The 17,521-nt window shown below is 39.3% G+C and overlaps 1 protein-coding gene across 3 annotated transcripts in view; it reads left to right on the forward strand.

Moving 5' to 3' along the window:
- The window catches only part of XRCC4 (X-ray repair cross complementing 4), a 294,941-nt gene that overhangs the window by 21,337 nt on the left and 256,083 nt on the right, over positions 1-17,521 (forward strand). For all 3 annotated transcript variants that reach the window (XM_032763434.2, XM_032763431.2, XM_075067052.1), the window contains exon 2: positions 7,782-7,931. In XM_032763434.2, the coding sequence (XP_032619325.1) occupies positions 7,793-7,931 (139 nt within the window). In that variant the 5' untranslated portion in view covers positions 7,782-7,792. The remainder of the gene's footprint in view (positions 1-7,781; positions 7,932-17,521) is intronic.

Below are 17,521 nucleotides of genomic sequence, written 5' to 3' on the forward strand. Positions count from 1 at the left end.
AGGCCCAGCCACTTTACATGAAGTAAGAATTTCCTCTTGCTTTAGGCTAATATCTTAAACTATTTGCTAATGACTAGGGAAGGTTTTGTAAATCAATTGAGATATTGTAGTTACAGACTTTTTGTTATACCTTTGTTCTATTTCTCTGTTTAAAACCTTAGATTCTATTCATCTCCATGTTAAACAAAAGGTAACTTTGATTAAAAGCAGTAGAAATACTTGTGCTGCAAAATCAAAAGACCAGGCATAACACAAATAAATGATTACTGAAAGCAATCTACGTGCTTTTCTTTCCTGGTTTAAATGCCAAAGAGTGTATTTATAAATGTAGGTTATATTCCCTTTATCGGGGCTTCTCTTCCTCTCTTAAACCACTCAATAGAATTTCTCACCTCCCCCATTTCAGATCCAGGCTCTCATTTTCTACCATGGTCAAATTGAACTGTGACACCAGGGATCAAACTGAATTCAATAGCAGTGTGCTCTGTGTGCTAATCTTTTATTCTGAAATCACTTCAGATAGTGGCCTATTTTTCTTAATGAGAAAGCACTTAAGTTAATTGCTCCATTAGAAATGTACAGTAGCTCTGTCTAATCTGTAGGTAGGTTTCCATGCATAGCTGCTGCAGTTCAAAACACCTGCAGCAAAAGCAATATGGGGGAGTGGGGGAAGCCCTGGCTCTGCATAAATTAAAATAAAAAGCTCAAAGTTCAAAATGTTATCAGTGACACTGTTGTAGATAGCTGGAACAGACCTAGGGGAGTTGGCTTCTACTCCATGCCCTACTGCTATCCAAAATATCATACAAAATTCTTTGTAAACTAATTTAAAAAGTGTCTTGTTTATTCAGAAGCAACTGTGTACAGTGTTTGTTCAGAAAGTAGACCCCAATCCAATTGCAAACCAGCCAGTGACTGATTTCTTTCCTTAGAAAGAAACATTGCCTAATATAGATCATAGAAGCCAAACACCAAAGACACAAAGTGCTAAAGATAAATGGCTCAATCCTCAACTGTTCTGGCCTCAATAAAACTACTGATTAAACATTTGGGGTGGGACTCAACTGTCCCCACCTGCAGACTTGTCTCAGCTCCTTGGCTATTACATGGTGAGGTGCTGAGATGTAGTGTGACCTTCTGTGCCCTTAGGAACAAAACACTGGCTTTCTTATAGCCCTAATCAGTCAGTTCTTCTGAAGCTTTTCTTTATAGCAATCGGGGGAGGAAAAGAAGACTGACTGTTCTCATTTTACAGAGCTGGTGAATTCAGAGACTACAGGGGCAATGTTAGTGAATCTTTAAAGGCATTCCAAGATACTCCATTCGGGCTGTAATTATCTCATAGATGTTTATTATGCTGCATAGTAAAGGGCTAATTTCAATAACTTAAACTGAAGTGGCACGGTAAAATAGTATATTTCCATGAACCTATTTCTGAGAAGCTTCAATGAATATTACAATATCAAGCTGTGAAGGTACAGAAGTTCACTATTCAGCTGACCAGTGTGTCAGGAGTACTAAGCATTCGAAACAGTATTATTATCTCTCTGTATATATGAAGAACTGAAAAGTGAAACTAGTTTTAACAGTTCAGTTCTCACTACACTATCTCTTAAAATTTTTTAAACCATTCTCCCCAAAGTGTTTATTTAGGTATTAAAATACAGGTGCATATATAATTAACATTTTTAAATAATAAATGAATAGCAAAGGGCTTGTTCTTACAAACACTTAAGCATTTGCTTACATTTGCTCATATGAATAGTTTCATGGAAGTCATAGGGAGAGATCCTCAGCTGTTGCAAATCACTCTGCCCCATGGAAGTCAGTGGATCTATGATTATTTGCACTGGCTGAGTGTCTGGCCCACCACGTGTTTGTATATGTGATCTCATAACTGCTACAGACTGTTACTATGAGGCACAATTAGCATCAAAGTTAGTTACAGCCAGAAATGAGGAGTACCTTGGAATACCTTTAAGGACTACTTGTGTATCTAAAGTGACTATATGCATAAAGTTAAAGACATGTGTAAGTGTTTGCAGGACTGGGGCCTATATTGTTTTTCTATTGTACAATGAAAAAGTGACAAACTACAAAATAGTTTAGTTACAATGGAGCGTTATGGTAGGATTAACATGATTTTTGAAAGATACTTAAAGAGAGCCTGAGTCTGGCAGTTAATGGCTGAATCTTGTAATGGCTATTAACTTATATTGTTGAGTTAGATATTTTCAAAACACTTAGAAGATGGAAAAGCACTAATTAATAGCAATAAGTAGAATATTGTGTAGGAATAGCCAGATGATACTAAAAAAACTGTTAAGCAGAACAACAGGGGAAAGCTTCCTGATACTGAGACCTACTGGATCTCTTCAGGATAGTCTCCAGGCAAAAAATGGGTATCTCGTCACTTGGGACACTTAAACAGAACCCATGAAACTGAAAATCACATTTCCATCTGAGTATTTTGAACCTATCATTGTTACAAGTAACCCTTAAGATGACTGGATTGGTAATTTTTTTTCCTGTTCGTTTGTGTGCATTGGACAGCCATCTTTGTTTGGTTGGTCATTAGCATCCTTTTCATGTGCTGTTCTGCATCACCCCGCTTCTCTTGGCTCTAAAAGAAAGTGTTTAACAGTAAGAGTAGCAACAAATCTGAAGTGCAACTGAAGAGACGCTAGGCAGGCTTGTTTCTAGAGAGAAAGGAGAGGGGCAAGAAGGGGTGGGACTAAGCGTGTTTTGGGTTTATTGTTCGCGGACGCTTAAACACTGCTAGGAAGTAGAAAAACTTTAATTTTGAACTGTTTTTTTTTTTTTTTTTTAAATAAAGGGTGCTTTAAAAAAGAATATCCCTCCTCCCCAAATTAAAAAAGAAAATAAATCAGTACCCAGGATCTCTTCATAACTGGGAAAGGAATCTGGTGGGAAAGGAGCTGCAATTTTTTTTTTTCCTTTTTCTGGCTGAAGTGAAAATCTGAGGTTTAAAAAATCATTTTTTTAATAATGCATGATAGCAAAATGCTGATAATTAGGTCTCATGTTAAAACTTAATTATTTTTACAAAATCTACCACAGTGCATTAGCTAGAGTACAATACATTGTACTGATACTAGTATTCGACATGTGTAAAAAGAAAGGTGCGGGGAAATGTACTCTGCAATGCAGCCTTAATTTCTTTTCTCATCTGCTCATAGATCCCACTCATGCAATGGGCAGACCCTTGCTCTTGTAGTAGGGCTTCATGTGGGCACACTTTCATCCACATGGAGCTCCATGCAAGACTGGTGCTTTGCTCCTTTGCAAAGTTAAGCAATCTGCAATGGTAATCTCAGATACATAGGGTATGGACTACTCTTGCTATAAAATAAAGAGCCACAACATATACTTTGATTTTTAACGCTGTAGTGGTGAATATACTATGTAGCTCAAGCTTATTGGCCTTTGTGGGAAGGAATTAATCTTCGCAGAAGTAGTGGCAGGGCGAATAGGGGTTAAAGAGAATGGAAATTGGCCTTTGATTTATATAGAGTCAAGAAATTCTCTTATCTAATTATTATTAATTGTATTTCAATAGTGCCTAGAGGCCCCAGCCAAGATCCAGCCACTCAAAGGCTGGTAGAAAAGAAATAGTCTTGTCCTAGCTTTATTACAGATAGAGAACTCGGGCAAAGATACATTAAGTGATTTAAATGCTCAAAGTCAGTCAATGTAATTTCTGGCAGAATCAGAAGTTGTATCTGGATCTTCTAAATCCCAGTGTGGTTAATGAACCACTAGACTGTCCCTCCTCCCCAAATCGCCACTCTTCCTAAGTGAACACTCTTATGTTGTTTGTTCTTTGAGGAAATATTTTGGCAGAGGGCAGATAAACACTGTGGTAGCTTCCTCACTATTTTGCAAGTGTACCTCAGTTCTTACTGTAGTAACAGGTTCTCTTGACCAGTCTATAACATAAATACCAAAACTCACTATGCTTTCATCCATCAATAACTAAAGTCTGCCCACTGATTTTTTTTTTCCCACTCGTGATCTGTGTGGATCTGCATAGGAAATCTCGTGGCTGAAAATATGCATGATTCATTGTAAACCTTATCAATCGTCTCTGAATGCAAATTATTGTAACAACTAATATTCTACATTTAGTTGCTTACTATATTAGCATGGTGGAATTTTCAAAACGAGGAATTGTGAAACAGCAATTGGATTGCTAAATGGGTAACTCTTTTCGATTTAAATATAAAATATGTTTACCTTAAGAAGGCCAAAGCAATGAATGGGTACCATCAGTTGAACTGTACTGGGGATGGATGTGACCCCTTTTGCTTATACTGAACCAAACAGATAGAAATGGGTACAATTCAGATCTTTTACCAGCAGGTGTAACCCCGATGGAAATCTCTAGGCCACATTAAATAACGGTGTAAATGGTAGTGTAATAATCTGGTTAAGAACATAAAAACAGTTATATTGAGTCAGAGCAAAGGTCCATCTAGCCCAGTATTCTGTCTTCCGACAGTGGCCAATGCCAGGTGCCCCAGACGGAATGGACAGAACAGACAATGACCAAGTGATCCATTCCCTACTGCCCACTCCAGCTTCTGGCAAACTAGTAATGTTAGGAGGGCTCTGAAGAGACAACTTTTTTAGCTCCTGGGACATGCAACGAGGGAAACGTACACTACCTCATCAGGGACTTGAACTCTGGAACCTCGGAATAAAAGTCTGATGCTCTACTGACTGAGCTAGCCAGGTGATCTATAAGTGACATAATGGTGCCATTTAAGTCAGTGGGAGTTTTGCCATTGACTTTAGTTGTATTTCTGTTGGGCTTATCTCTGTGGCACACTGAGAGAAAGGGGGATGTGGAAGGAAAAGTAAAAGATGGCTGAGTTGTTGGAGAAGGGCAGAGGGCTTCAATGGGTTATATCAGAGGGCACATTTTCCGCCCACACTTGTGGTTAATTCTGACTGAAAAAACATCTTTCTCATCTGACTCTACCCAGATTATATAATTCATCACCACTGTTCAGTACAAGGATTTTCTTAGTAACACTACATTGTTTCAAGGTTTTTGCGTGGTAATTAATCATATTAAATAAAGTGCCCACACAGTTATTCTGCCAGAGTTTTCCTGAGGGCCATAGGACTTAAGGTCAAAGTTCAGGCTATCTTTTTGTATAAAAAGCTCCAGGCATGTCTATACACCTCTTTTTGAATATCGCATACAATGAGCTGAGTTTATTTTCTTCAGTTTAAAATGTAAACATATGTCCTTAGCAAGCTACAGAGGTGTTCTCTGCTTTGGCAAATACAGGAATAAAGAAAAATTCAAAACCAGAACTTATAAATAGGGTGACCATACATCCTGTTTTGGCCGGGACAGTCCCTTTTTTAAGCCCGGCCCTGGTCATATCAACTTTTTTTTTTTGGCAAAACCAGCTATTCAGAGTATTGTCAGAAATGATAAACAATTGTAGGCTTTCATCCAAAATTCAACAAGGAATTCGTATCAGTGCTGTGCAAAACAGTTTTACAGTGTATTGTCTTATTGCTGTGTAGAGAAAATATAAACAACTGAATTTAATATTTGATTGATTTAGCTAAGTATCTGTGTATGATCATAGTTTGATTAGCTCTTGGAACTTATTTGGTATAGAAATTAATGAGTTAAGGACTCTGAAGATCAACTACAGGTGTGGAAAGGTACATTATCACCAAGGTATTGGCAAGGTACCTTACTGGCAAGGGGATTATTTTCTAGGTATTAATACTTGTTTATGCGCCAGTAATGAATCTAAGATTCCTATGTTTCATTTTTCTATGAATACTTTACACTTTTTAGGACAAGGGAATGGCATTTCTAGCTGCTTTAAGACACATACTTAAACAAAGGTCAGATACAGTGCAGGCAACTGGAGTCAAAACTACCTCCTACTTCCTGTCAGATCGTCCTGCAGAGTCAGAGCAGTGATTACATCTCAGTTCAAACTTAGGTCTGAACCTCTGATCAAAGACTATCCCACACCTTTTGTTGGGTTTCTAATGTAGAATACAGTCCCCTGGGGGACTAAGCTGAAATCAACCACAATAACTTCTTGTATCACCTAAAACTGAAGGCTTGATAGAGCATTTTAGCACATATGACGTCCCGGATGCAGGCGTTCCGCATCCCGTGCAGACTACTCCCATTACCTGCAAGTATAATTTGTGTTGTGAGGGTAGGCTCTACATCAGTAGTTCTCAGCCTATTTACGATTGTGAGCCACATCTAATACTATTTGTATGGCCCTGAGGATGTCATATGGGCCACAGGTTGAGAACTGTTGCTCTGCATAGTGCCACTGCCTTGTCACATGGCTCCATGGCTTTTGCAATGTTAATGAATGTCTATATAGTCACAAAATCAGTAAGGCCTGAGTCTGCTCTCTTTGGTAGGAAAGTATGTGTAGCAAGCCTAAATACTATACTTAATATACCAGGCAGCTGAGAAACAATAAAGACCTGTATTTCAACTATATGTAAATAAATGTGAATTTTAAAAGGTCTCAAGTACAGTGCAGACTACCAGGTGGTTTTTGTGCTGGGCTGTAAAACCCACCACAGTATCATAAAGTCCGTTTCCTGAAGCTGCAGCTTCAGCCTCCAGTTTCATTTTTAAATTCCCTTTGCTGTTGCTGCTATCCACTGTAACTTCTGTTTTGCAGCAGAGGTTGGTAGCATTCTCTTAAATGGCAATATTCCATCCAATAGAACACTGGCTCTTCAGTGATCCTGTTCCAGATGATGTACATTTGAGTGATGGTGAATGTTCAGTTATTATATGGCAGTGGGGAATTGCCTATATATCTTAACTGTGCATTTCCAGACTCTTTGACACTTAAGGTGTGTTTTTTTTCTTTTTATGGTAGGAAGATTTAAATGTTATTTTGGTTGTAATAAATCTTTGCATCCTTTCCATTTTAATTATTTTAAACAAGTTTTCTCTGGAAATTTCATAGGTTTTAAATACGAGGGGCTCTGAAAGGTAAAATCAAGTTGGCACAAAAAACTTTATTGGCTAGCTGGAAAACTTTAAAACTAAAGTATACGTGACCAAGATTTCATGGCTACCTTTGGCAGATTTCTCTGGCATCAGATGTAGGGTTGCCAGCTGTTTACTTGCACAAAACTGAACACCCTTGCCCCGCCCCTTCTCCAAGTCTGCACCTCGCTCACTCCATTCCCCCTCCCTCTGTTGCTTGTTCTCCTCACCCTCACTCACTCACTCACTCATTTTCACTAGGCTGACTCGGGCTGGGATGCAGGAGAGCGTGAGGGCTCCAGCTGGGGGTGTGGGCTCCGGGGTGGGCCAGAAATGAGTTCAAAGTGCAGGATGAGGATTAGGGCTGGGGCACAGGGTGGGAGATCGAGGGTTCGGCGTGCAGGCTCTAGAGTGGGTCTGGGGATGAGGGGTTTGGGTTGCAGGACGGTGCTGTGGGCTGGGACTGAGGGGTTCAGGGAGGGGGATCAGGGCTGAGGGAGGTGGTTAGGATCTTTGAGGGGGTCAGGAATGCAGGCTCTGTGCAGCACTTACCTCAAGCAGCTTCTCGAAGCGGCTGCATGTCCCACCTCTGGCTCCTAAACTTTAAAGGCTAATTCCTCAATTCTACTAAATTTCCTTTGTGCTATTCTGGTGGTGCAAGGTGATCTTTAAGCTGCCTTCAATGGGCAGCTGGGAATTCATCTGTTGTGAGATGGAATAAACACAAGATTACTTTCTTTTGTTTCCAAAACAGGTAACTGAAGAATGGAGAAAAAAGTGAGCAGAATTTATCCAGTTTCTGAGCCAAGCACAATATATTTTCTACAAGTCACTTGGGAAAAAGAGCTAGGCACTGGCTTTATTATAACACTTAGCGATGGTCAGTCAGCATGGACTGGGACAGGTAATATTGAAAACAAAAGATGAAAAGATGTTTTGGTTTTTTTAATTATACACTCTTTTCCATTGGGTTTTGAGCAGTGATTCTTAACTTCTTCTGTGACCACATGTTATATCCGAAGAAAGCTTCCAGATTCCCCCTCTATCTAGTCAGGAAGGAAGGAGGGTCACGGGATTTGTTCAGATCTATCTTTGAAATCTTTGTAAAGACTCAACTGTCAAAACAAATACTAGTTAATTTAACATATGGCTATACAATAGTTGTTTATATTTTTCCCAGTAATATAATTTCCTGTGACATTACCCCAGGACATAGCAACTTCTCAATCTCTTTGAACAAATGTGACAAGCTAATTTCATCTGTGAGTTACAGTAACTCCTCACTTAAAGTTGTCCCCGGTTAATGTTGTTTCATTGTTACATTGCTGATCAATTAGGGAATGTGCTCATTTAAAGCTGTGCAACGCTCCACTGTGATGTTGTTTGGCTGCCTGCTTTCTCCACAGCTGGCAGACCCTGCAGATCAGCGCCTCCCCCCTCCCCACCTCCTGCCGGCAGCAATCAGCTGGCTTGAGGTGTTTAGGAGGCAGGAGGGAGAGAGACAAACAAGGAGGCAGCAGCCTACAAAGTAAAGGGGGAGGAGGCGGGCGGGGGAGAAGAGGCGGTGGGTGGAGTGGATGGGCTGAGGGTTGAGCCCCCTGTCCCTGGCAAAGTCAGTGCCTGTGCTTGCCAGAACAGCAAGTGGAGCAGCTGGACAATCATTCTCTTCCACTCTCTGACTCCACCACCTCAACCAAGCTTTGTACTCAGCAGTGATGATTGTAGTATTAAATTGTTTCTTTAAAATTGTTTAAAACTTATATCTGTATCAAATTGCTTGTTTAAAATGTGTGTAATTCCTTTTGTCTGGCAAAAAAAAAAATGTCCCTGGAACCTAACCCTATTTACATTAATTCTGATGAGGAAATTGGATTCGCTTAATATCGTTTCACTTAAAGTCACATTTTTCAGGAACATAACTACAATGTTAAGTGAGGAGTTACTGTATAAAGTTCATGAACTATCTGTGTTAGTCCTTTCAGATGATCTCTTAAAGCTATCAGTTATTAAATGTAGTTGAATGCAGAAGGCACAGTATATGTGTAAGAGGAGAAAGGGGTAGGAGATGAATCAAATGTACATTATTGCTTTTCCTGAAACTGATCTGCAAGTGGAAAAAAAAATAGCTTTGTGTTTGTTCTGCCCCAAACCTAATTGAGAGGTGTATGTACGTTAAGAAGGGCATGTTACTGTTATTTATGCACAGTGAGAGAAGAAAATACTTGTGTTTTCCTGAAGAACTGTTCATCATTTAACTGATCAAAAGCATTTCTGTTAGGAGTAGCAGCAGAGAATCCTGTGGCACCTTGTAGACTAATAGAGATTTTGGAGCATGAGCTTTTGTGGGTGAATACCCACTTCGTCAGATGCATGTAGTCATCTGTTAGGAGTAAACATGTCTTGGAGAGAGGCAGTGGTGGGATGGGCAAGTGAAGAGCTCATAAAGGTGGATAGTATATCCTGGGGAAAGTGTTTCCTAACCCTTTGTCCTGAATCATGTGAACCCATACCCATTCAATTTTTTTCTAACTGATATTTCTGCATTTGCTGCTCTTATTTATGTACAGCCAAACTGTCAAAAGCGACTACTGGTTTTGGGTGTCTCAGGGTTTAGCTGATCACCTTGAAACACTTTGGACCGTATTTTTAGAAGTGCTGAGCACTCTCAGCTCTTATTCACTAAAGTTGGATTTATGGGTGCTCAACTTGTCTGACAATCACATCTAAGGTATCTCAAGTTGGGCTCCCAAAAACTAAGGCACCAAAACTCATTGGAAATCTATTAAAAATTTGGCTATACAAATTTATGTGATTAATCCTTTTGGAAATCTTACTAAGCTATTTAACTCAGTGATGTTCAAAACTCACTGCCACAATACAGTTTTTGAGTGTATTCCATTTAGACTTTCTTTCCATCTGTTTATGTTGTTCTTATGTGGCCGTTTTAATTCCATTGTGTGTCCATTTGGCTCTTCCATCATGAACAAGTAAATAGACATACTTATAGATTCATAGACTCTAGGAATTGGAAGGGACCTCGAGAGGCCATCGAGTCCAGTCTCCTGCCCTCATGGCAGGACCAAATACTGTCTAGACCATCCCTGATAGACATTTATCTAACCTACTCTTAAATATCTCCAGAGATGGAGATTCCACAACCTCCCTAGGCAATTTATTCCAGTGTTTAACTACCCTGACAGTTAGGAACTTTTTCCTAATGTCCAACCTAAATCTCCCTTGCTGCAGTTTAAGCCCATTGCTTCTTGTTCTATCATTAGAGGCTAAGGTGAACAAGTTTTCTCCCTCCTCCTGATGACACCCTTTTAGATACCTGAAAACTGCTATCATGTCCCCTCTCAGTCTTCTCTTTTCCAAACTAAATAAACCCAATTCTTTCAGCCTTCCTTCATAGGTCATGTTCTCAAGACCTTTAATCATTCTTGTTGCTCTTCTCTGGACCCTCTCCAATTTCTCCACATCTTTCTTGAAATGTGGTGCCCAGAACTGGACACAATACTCCAGTTGAGGCCTAACCAGTGCAGAGTAGAGCGGAAGAATGACTTCTCGTGTCTTGTTTACAACACACCTATTAATGCATCCCAGAATCACGTTTGCTTTTTTTGCAACAGTATCACACTGTTGACTCATATTTAGCTTGTGGTCCACTATGACCCCTAGATCTCTTTCTGCCATACTCCTTCCTAGACAGTCTCTTCCCATTCTGTATGTGTGAAACTGATTGTTCCTTCCTAAGTGGAGCACTTTGCATTTGTCTTTGTTGAACTTCATCCTGTTTACCTCAGACCATTTCTCCAATTTGTCCAGATCATTTTGAATTTTGACGCTGTCCTCCAAAGCAGTTGCAATCCGTCCCAGTTTGGTATTGTCCGCAAACTTAATAAGCGTACTTTCTATGCCAACATCTAAGACTTAATTAGTCTTCTCCTTTAATACTATTTTTCTGACTCTTTTTTCTTCTTTTCAGACTAAATTATTATACTTTGGACATATGAAACCAGGCTTATTTTAATGTTTATCTTCATTTAATTAAATCCACTGTTGAAATATGAAATATTTCAAGTTTTTTTTAAACATAATTAGAAGTTGTTGCACAAGTTAAAAAGCAGTATTTGCTAACATTGTGGCCTGGCTACTCATACAGATTACATATGAAAGGATCCCTGCAAGGATGGCCAAAATATATTTCAAAAACATCAGTGTCCTTTTGCTTTGTTTTGATGTTGTTACTTAGGCATTTGGTGATTGTTCCAATATTTTTGGCTTTTGAAATTTGTTTTATGTTAAGGGAGTCCGCCAACTTAAAGTCACACTTGTATTTGTGTTCACTTACTGTTGTTTTAAGTAAAACCTGACATGACTACAATAGAAGGAAAATATAGAAAAACATTTCTATCCCTTTGTTTTCAATTTAACATTTTTCATCTGACAGACTTGTCGAATAGGCACTTCATGAAGGATGGGATCATTGACATCACTATGTCAAAAGAAGAAAAAACACAGTCCAGCATCAGCACCAGAAAAACACAGGGCAGGAGTGGTCTTTGACCGCTTCTCCTAGGGCTTGTCCAATTCTGATTGACTCCTATTCACTTTCTAGTCCTTTTGCTGAGTCGAAAGGGAGCTGAATTGAATTCCTTGTGCTGTTGTGTCAATTGGGTGGGATTAGGTGGAAACCACCTCTGTTCCAGCAGCAGCCTAGTTTTACATTTTGTTTGTACTGAGGCTAGCTTTTTGCAACTAGTTTTCCTGATTTGTTTTAAGAAAAAAAGTGGACAACAAGGAGAAATCCAGAAAACTTTATCTTATTTATATTACAAGCTCCACTGGTTATACCAGTAGAGCTTATCATCCCTTTGCTCTAGAATGAGTTGTTTTATGTAGCTATGAATGTGGCTGTGTTATCCTTATTCCAAAGCTAAGCTGTTTGCTGCAGAAACAAGCAACAGCATGCCTTGTTTTGAGACTTTTAAACCTCTCAAGATTTCAGTGTTCTTTTGCTTCCCTTAACTAAATAGCACAGTTAACTGCATGTGCACGACCTCACCCTTTATGTGCACAGCTAACAGTGTAAGATTTTCTACTGCATGTGCTTAGTCTTGCATTTTCAGAAATTAATAACTGTTTAAGACCATCTTTCAAAGTGAGTGAAGCATATTCAAGACTATTCACATCTCAACTTTGAAGTTTCAGATTTCAGCTGTTTTGGAGCTATTTGCTTGAGGGAGAAAGCAGTGGTCAAATTGTTTGTTTATTTTTTTTATTTTTTTAACAGTGGGAAATCCCTTCAGTTTCTCATGTTGTGGGATATTGTGCTTGGCAAGCCAGGTCAGGAAATGAGTAAGAGTTGCTGAAGGATTGGTCTTTTCTAGTTCTTATGGATCTAGTGTGATGAAATGTAAAACCATAGAGAAACTTGACAAAAGTCCTACAAAATATACTGTATGATCCAATATTGTATTGACTTGAAGGTGGACTAAAGGATCGATAGCAATGGTTCCCAAACTATGGGGTGGGCCTCCTAGCTGTGAACTGTGTGCTTTTTTTTTTTTTTTTTTTTTTTTTTACAAGTGCTCTGGTTGTCAGCCTTTAGTGGCTGGGGCTGGTGCAGAAAATGTGCATACTCAGGAGTTGGGGGGATGGGATAAAGGGTACAGCTGGAGCCCCGCCATCCTGGGGTTAACAGCCAGAGCCCCACCGCCTGGACTGTACATCCCTCACCCTCCCCAATCCATCACCTGGAGGCAGCAGCAGGACTCCAGCTGTCAGCGCTTGGTTGGCAGCAGCAGTAGCGCAGAAGTAAGGATAGCAATGGGGTGTTAAATCTGCTATGAAAAGTGGTATTAACAAATATTTCACATTGCCGCCATTACTGCTGTGCTGCTGCTGGCACGGTGCTGCCTTCAGAGTTGGATGCCCACTAGGAGCCGCTGCTCTTTGCTCTGCCTTCGGAGCTGGGCGGTGGTATGTGTGTTTGGGGGCGGGGGGAATAAGCAACTACAGACACAAAAAAGAGGGTTGCAATCAAATAAGTTTGAGAACCACTGATCTATAGAGACTTTCCATTTATAACTTACATTTCTCTAAAAAAAACCTCAAGATTTCCTGTTGCTTTTACAGCTCTGATATACAAATCTAGCATGTTCAACATACATAATTGAACATCTACAAAAGAAAATCCCATTGATCCCTTTTTTATAGCCCACAAATAATAATTGTATATTCTTGGTGATGACTCATTCCTCAATAATACTGTAACTTGTTTCCTCAATCTTCAGATCGTTATTTTAAATAATCACTTTAAAGTTGAAAACAAAATTTCTTTACCTATTTTTTTTCTTGCCCCTCTCTGCTAATCCCACTTGTCTCTTGTGGCATCACTCCCCCTGCACACTCTGCCAATAGTGACAAGCACTTGGCCTCTGTTTCTGATGTCCAGACCTCCTTCCATATTGTCCCTTGTCCATCCTGAACAAACATGTGAGGTCACTACTCTCTCCTCCTTTAAATTCCTCATCAAGACCCACTTCCACTGCAATATTTATAAGAAAGCAGTCAGCTAATAATGGCTAGGCTGTGGGCTGTTGGGTACAATTTAAAACTTAAGAAAAACATTTTTGGATTGTAAATTTTATCCCTTTCCCCCATCCTTTGTCATTTGTATTTGATTGTGAGCTTTGTAGGATGAAGACTGTCTTGCTATATATCCCTGATCCTACAAAAACTTACACATGTGCTTTAATGTAACGCATGAGTAGTTCTATTGACTTCAGTAGGACTGCCCACGTGTGCAAGTTTAGTCACTGTAGAATTGGGTCTTAGTTTGTATAATGCCTAGCATATTGTGACTGCTACCTTAATATAAAACAGGATTTTGAAAAAAATTTAGAACAGTTGAAAAAGAGGGTTGTTATAGAATTTCATATATAAACTAACTATAGCAGTTGCTACTATGAACATTTAGAAGTGGTGTTTACGTTGTGCAAAGTATAAGAATTTGTTTGGGGAAAAAAGCAACTGGTAAAATATTTCCTGATTCATAGGGACTGTGTAATTATGTTCTCAATGTGATTAAAATGTGCTTTTAAAAAATCTGGAAAAAACACTTTCAATTCATTATCCAGGATACAAAGCTGGTTCCTTTAGGTCTCCAGTGGAACATGGAGGTGGGTAGGTTGCAGGCAAGACAAGAAAGTATTGGAGGCATATCCAGTGTACTGCGTGGATCCACTGGACTATCACTATGGGTACTGGGTTGCACTGGCTATGGCCACCTGTGCAGTTGCAACAAATTGTGCCCCTGAATTGGGAGGATTTTGTCCCCCTTTTTTTCCAGCTTTTCTGTCTGTCTGCGTCTCTTTTTCTCTCTCAAATGTACTCTGGCACACAAAGGCATTTTTTTATTCTAACTTTGTATATGGCACCATGATTTGGCTTTTTCTGTACATTAAAGTCTCTATCAATAGGTTGTAAAAAAAAACCAAAAAAAAAAATTTTGTTGTTGTTGTTACGAAAAGCATAAACCAAGTAAAACAAATAAAAAAAAAAAGTGTTCCCAGAAGGTCTTGTATGCTGAGCTACAAATACAGATCTTGAAACTTTTACAGCAGAGTATTTTATTTTAATTTAGCTCAGCTAAGCGGTTAAATGAAAAAATTTGTCAACTTCATCATGTCTTATTAGCTGTTAATTGTGCTTTAATAAGCAACAGTACACAATATCCATCACAGGAATTATTGATTCATCAAATTTATTGTGGATTAAAATCTGCAGGGATGTTGAGCTATATTCTGTTTAATTCTGTTTTCTTTCCTTTTTGCGTTCTTTCATATCTAGAAAATCTAAGCTTGTCTTCCTTTTTTAATTCACCAAAACTGAATTTAAAAGTTTAACTTTTATTTTATTTTACACCTAGTTCTTTGCCATACATGGTTCACAGCATTGCTTTGCTTATTTATAGACATACCTATAGTATTCATCATTGTTGTATATGATTGTTTCCTGTAGTGCTGCAATACTTATAAATTACTATAGTCTGCCATTGTCCTTTACTGTAAGTGAAGAGGGTGTATATAATATCTGTATGGAATTCTTTAAAGATACCATCACTTAAGGATTCTCAGTTTTGAGTCTTGTTTCTCCACTGTAAGACAGAGGGAAACTCCTATCATGCTAAGATGAGTAGAGCAATGCCAGAAGACCAGGGGCGGCTCCAGGAACCAGCGCTCCAAGAGCGTGCCTGAGGTGGCAAGCCGTGGGGGGCACTCTGCCAGTCACCGCTAGGGCAGCAGGCAGGGTGCCTTCGGTGGCTTGCCTGCAGAGGGTCCGATGGTCCCGCGGCTTCGGTGGACCTTCCACAGGGCTAAACACTTCTAAGCTTAACTACCAGCTTAGATCTGGGTTCGCTGCCACCATCCAGATTCCTCAGTGTCTGGAACACCTCTTTTCCCCCCAAAACCTTCCTCTCCCTGGGTAGCCTTAAGAGGCTTTTTCACCAAGTTCCTGGTGAACACCGATCCAACTCCTTGGATCTTAACACAAGGAGAATTTAACCATCCCCCGTTCTTTCCCCCACCAATTCCTGGTGAGTCCAGATCCAATCCCCTTGGATCTTAAAACAAGGAAAAATCAATCAGGTTCTTAAAAAGAAAGCTTTTAATTAAAGAAAGAAAGGTAAAAATCATCTCTGTAAAATCAGGATGGAAAATACTTTACAGGGTAATCAGATTCGTATAGCCCAGAGGAACCCCCTCTAGCCTTAGGTTCAAAGTTACAGCAAACAGAGGTAAAATCCTCTCAGCAAAAAAGGAACATTTACAAGTTGAGAAAACAAAAATAAGACTAACACGCCTTGCCTGGCTGTTACTTACAAGTTTGAAACATGAGAGACTGATTCAGAAAGATTTGGAGAGCCTGGATTGATGTCTGGTCCTTCTTAGTCCCAAGAGCGAACAACCCCCAAAACAAAGAGCACAAACAAAAGACTTCCCCCCACCAAGATTTGAAAGTATCTTGTCCCCTTATTGGTCCTTTGGGTCAGGTGTCAGCCAGGTTTCCTGAGCTTCTTAACCCTTTACAGGTAAAAGGATTTTGGTGTCTCTGGCCATGAGGGATTTTATAGTATTGTACACAGGAGGGCTGTTCCCTTCCCTTTATAGTTATGACAGGTAGCTATTTTATTTTATGAACCAGTGATACCCTAGTACTAAAGAATATTTAATATGATCCCGGCTAGCCTGATGAAGGATATTATTGACCAGTTGTATACCTGTGAGCTCAAGCTTCCTACAGAACAGATAATTTTTCCTTGTGCAGGGGACTTCAGCTGGTAAAGAGAGTTAGCTTCATGTCACAGGTATAACCACCGGTGGGAATAAGGATAATATGTTCCCTTTCCCTTTTCCCCACTGCTTTTATGTCCTATTCAGCGCAGCTATGGCCCTAATGCATTCTCAGTCCTGGTTCCCCATCCCTCCACTATTTCTGTGTGCACCATGGACTTTGGCTTTAATGGCTGACCTGCCTTATACCAGATTTTACAAGCATAAAATGGTGCTATAGACTTATATTAGATGTTTTCCTAAAATGGTGGGCAAACTCAACCTTATTGAGACTACCGTGATATCAGTTATTCCCCATGCCTGCATGATCATCCTGGTGAGGTTCCTTTCTATAAACTTAGTGTTGAAAGGTCCTTGTGTTTTTACCTGGACCTTACTAAAAGTGTAAATTCTGTAATTTCTCAAGTACGTTTTGTTCAGGTCATACTGAGCAAAACAGAACCTAGGCAGTCCCTCCTCTGCTATCTCTGAATTACTTACTTTGATGTGTTTTAACTTCCTTTTCCTGTCTCCAAGCAGAATTTACAAATTCACTCTGTTTAAATAGATAGTAGCTTCTGTAGGGCATGGAATTAACCCATTACAAGTGCAAAAGAAAGAAACACATTACTGTTATTAGTCGTTGTGAGTTTTGCTAATGCTTCTTTTTTCAAAGCTTTTGCAAATATTTTGGATCTGATTTTTCAGTCAGAAAATTCGTTTATTTGTGCAGATATTCATGACCAAATGTATATGCATGCAAAAATGATTGATTTGCATGTCTGGTAAATAGGTCCCTATCTAGCTTTCTTGTGTGCAAATCTCCAATTAATGCATGCATACCTGTGAAAATGCATTACTACTTTCTGTTTGAAAACCTGATCCGTTGTGTGACTTAAAATTTTTAAAAATGTATAATGTCTACATATTTTCCATACTCTGTCAAAGGGCATGAATAGGTATAGTTGCCACCTTTACAAGGTAGGGGTGTGTGTGTGTATGTGTGTGTTTAAAAAAAAACACAGAGAAAATATTGAAACTAGCTGTGAAGGATGTGATCTCGTGTTTATCAATGCTGATTTAAAAAAAAAAAGATGATGTGCAAAACTGCTTAAAAATAATTGTGGGGGAAGATACGTCTACTTCTGTGTGGAGC

The sequence above is a fragment of the Chelonoidis abingdonii genome, chromosome 6 (assembly GCF_003597395.2).
Source record: "Chelonoidis abingdonii isolate Lonesome George chromosome 6, CheloAbing_2.0, whole genome shotgun sequence".
NCBI classification, from domain to species: Eukaryota; Metazoa; Chordata; order Testudines; family Testudinidae; genus Chelonoidis; species Chelonoidis abingdonii.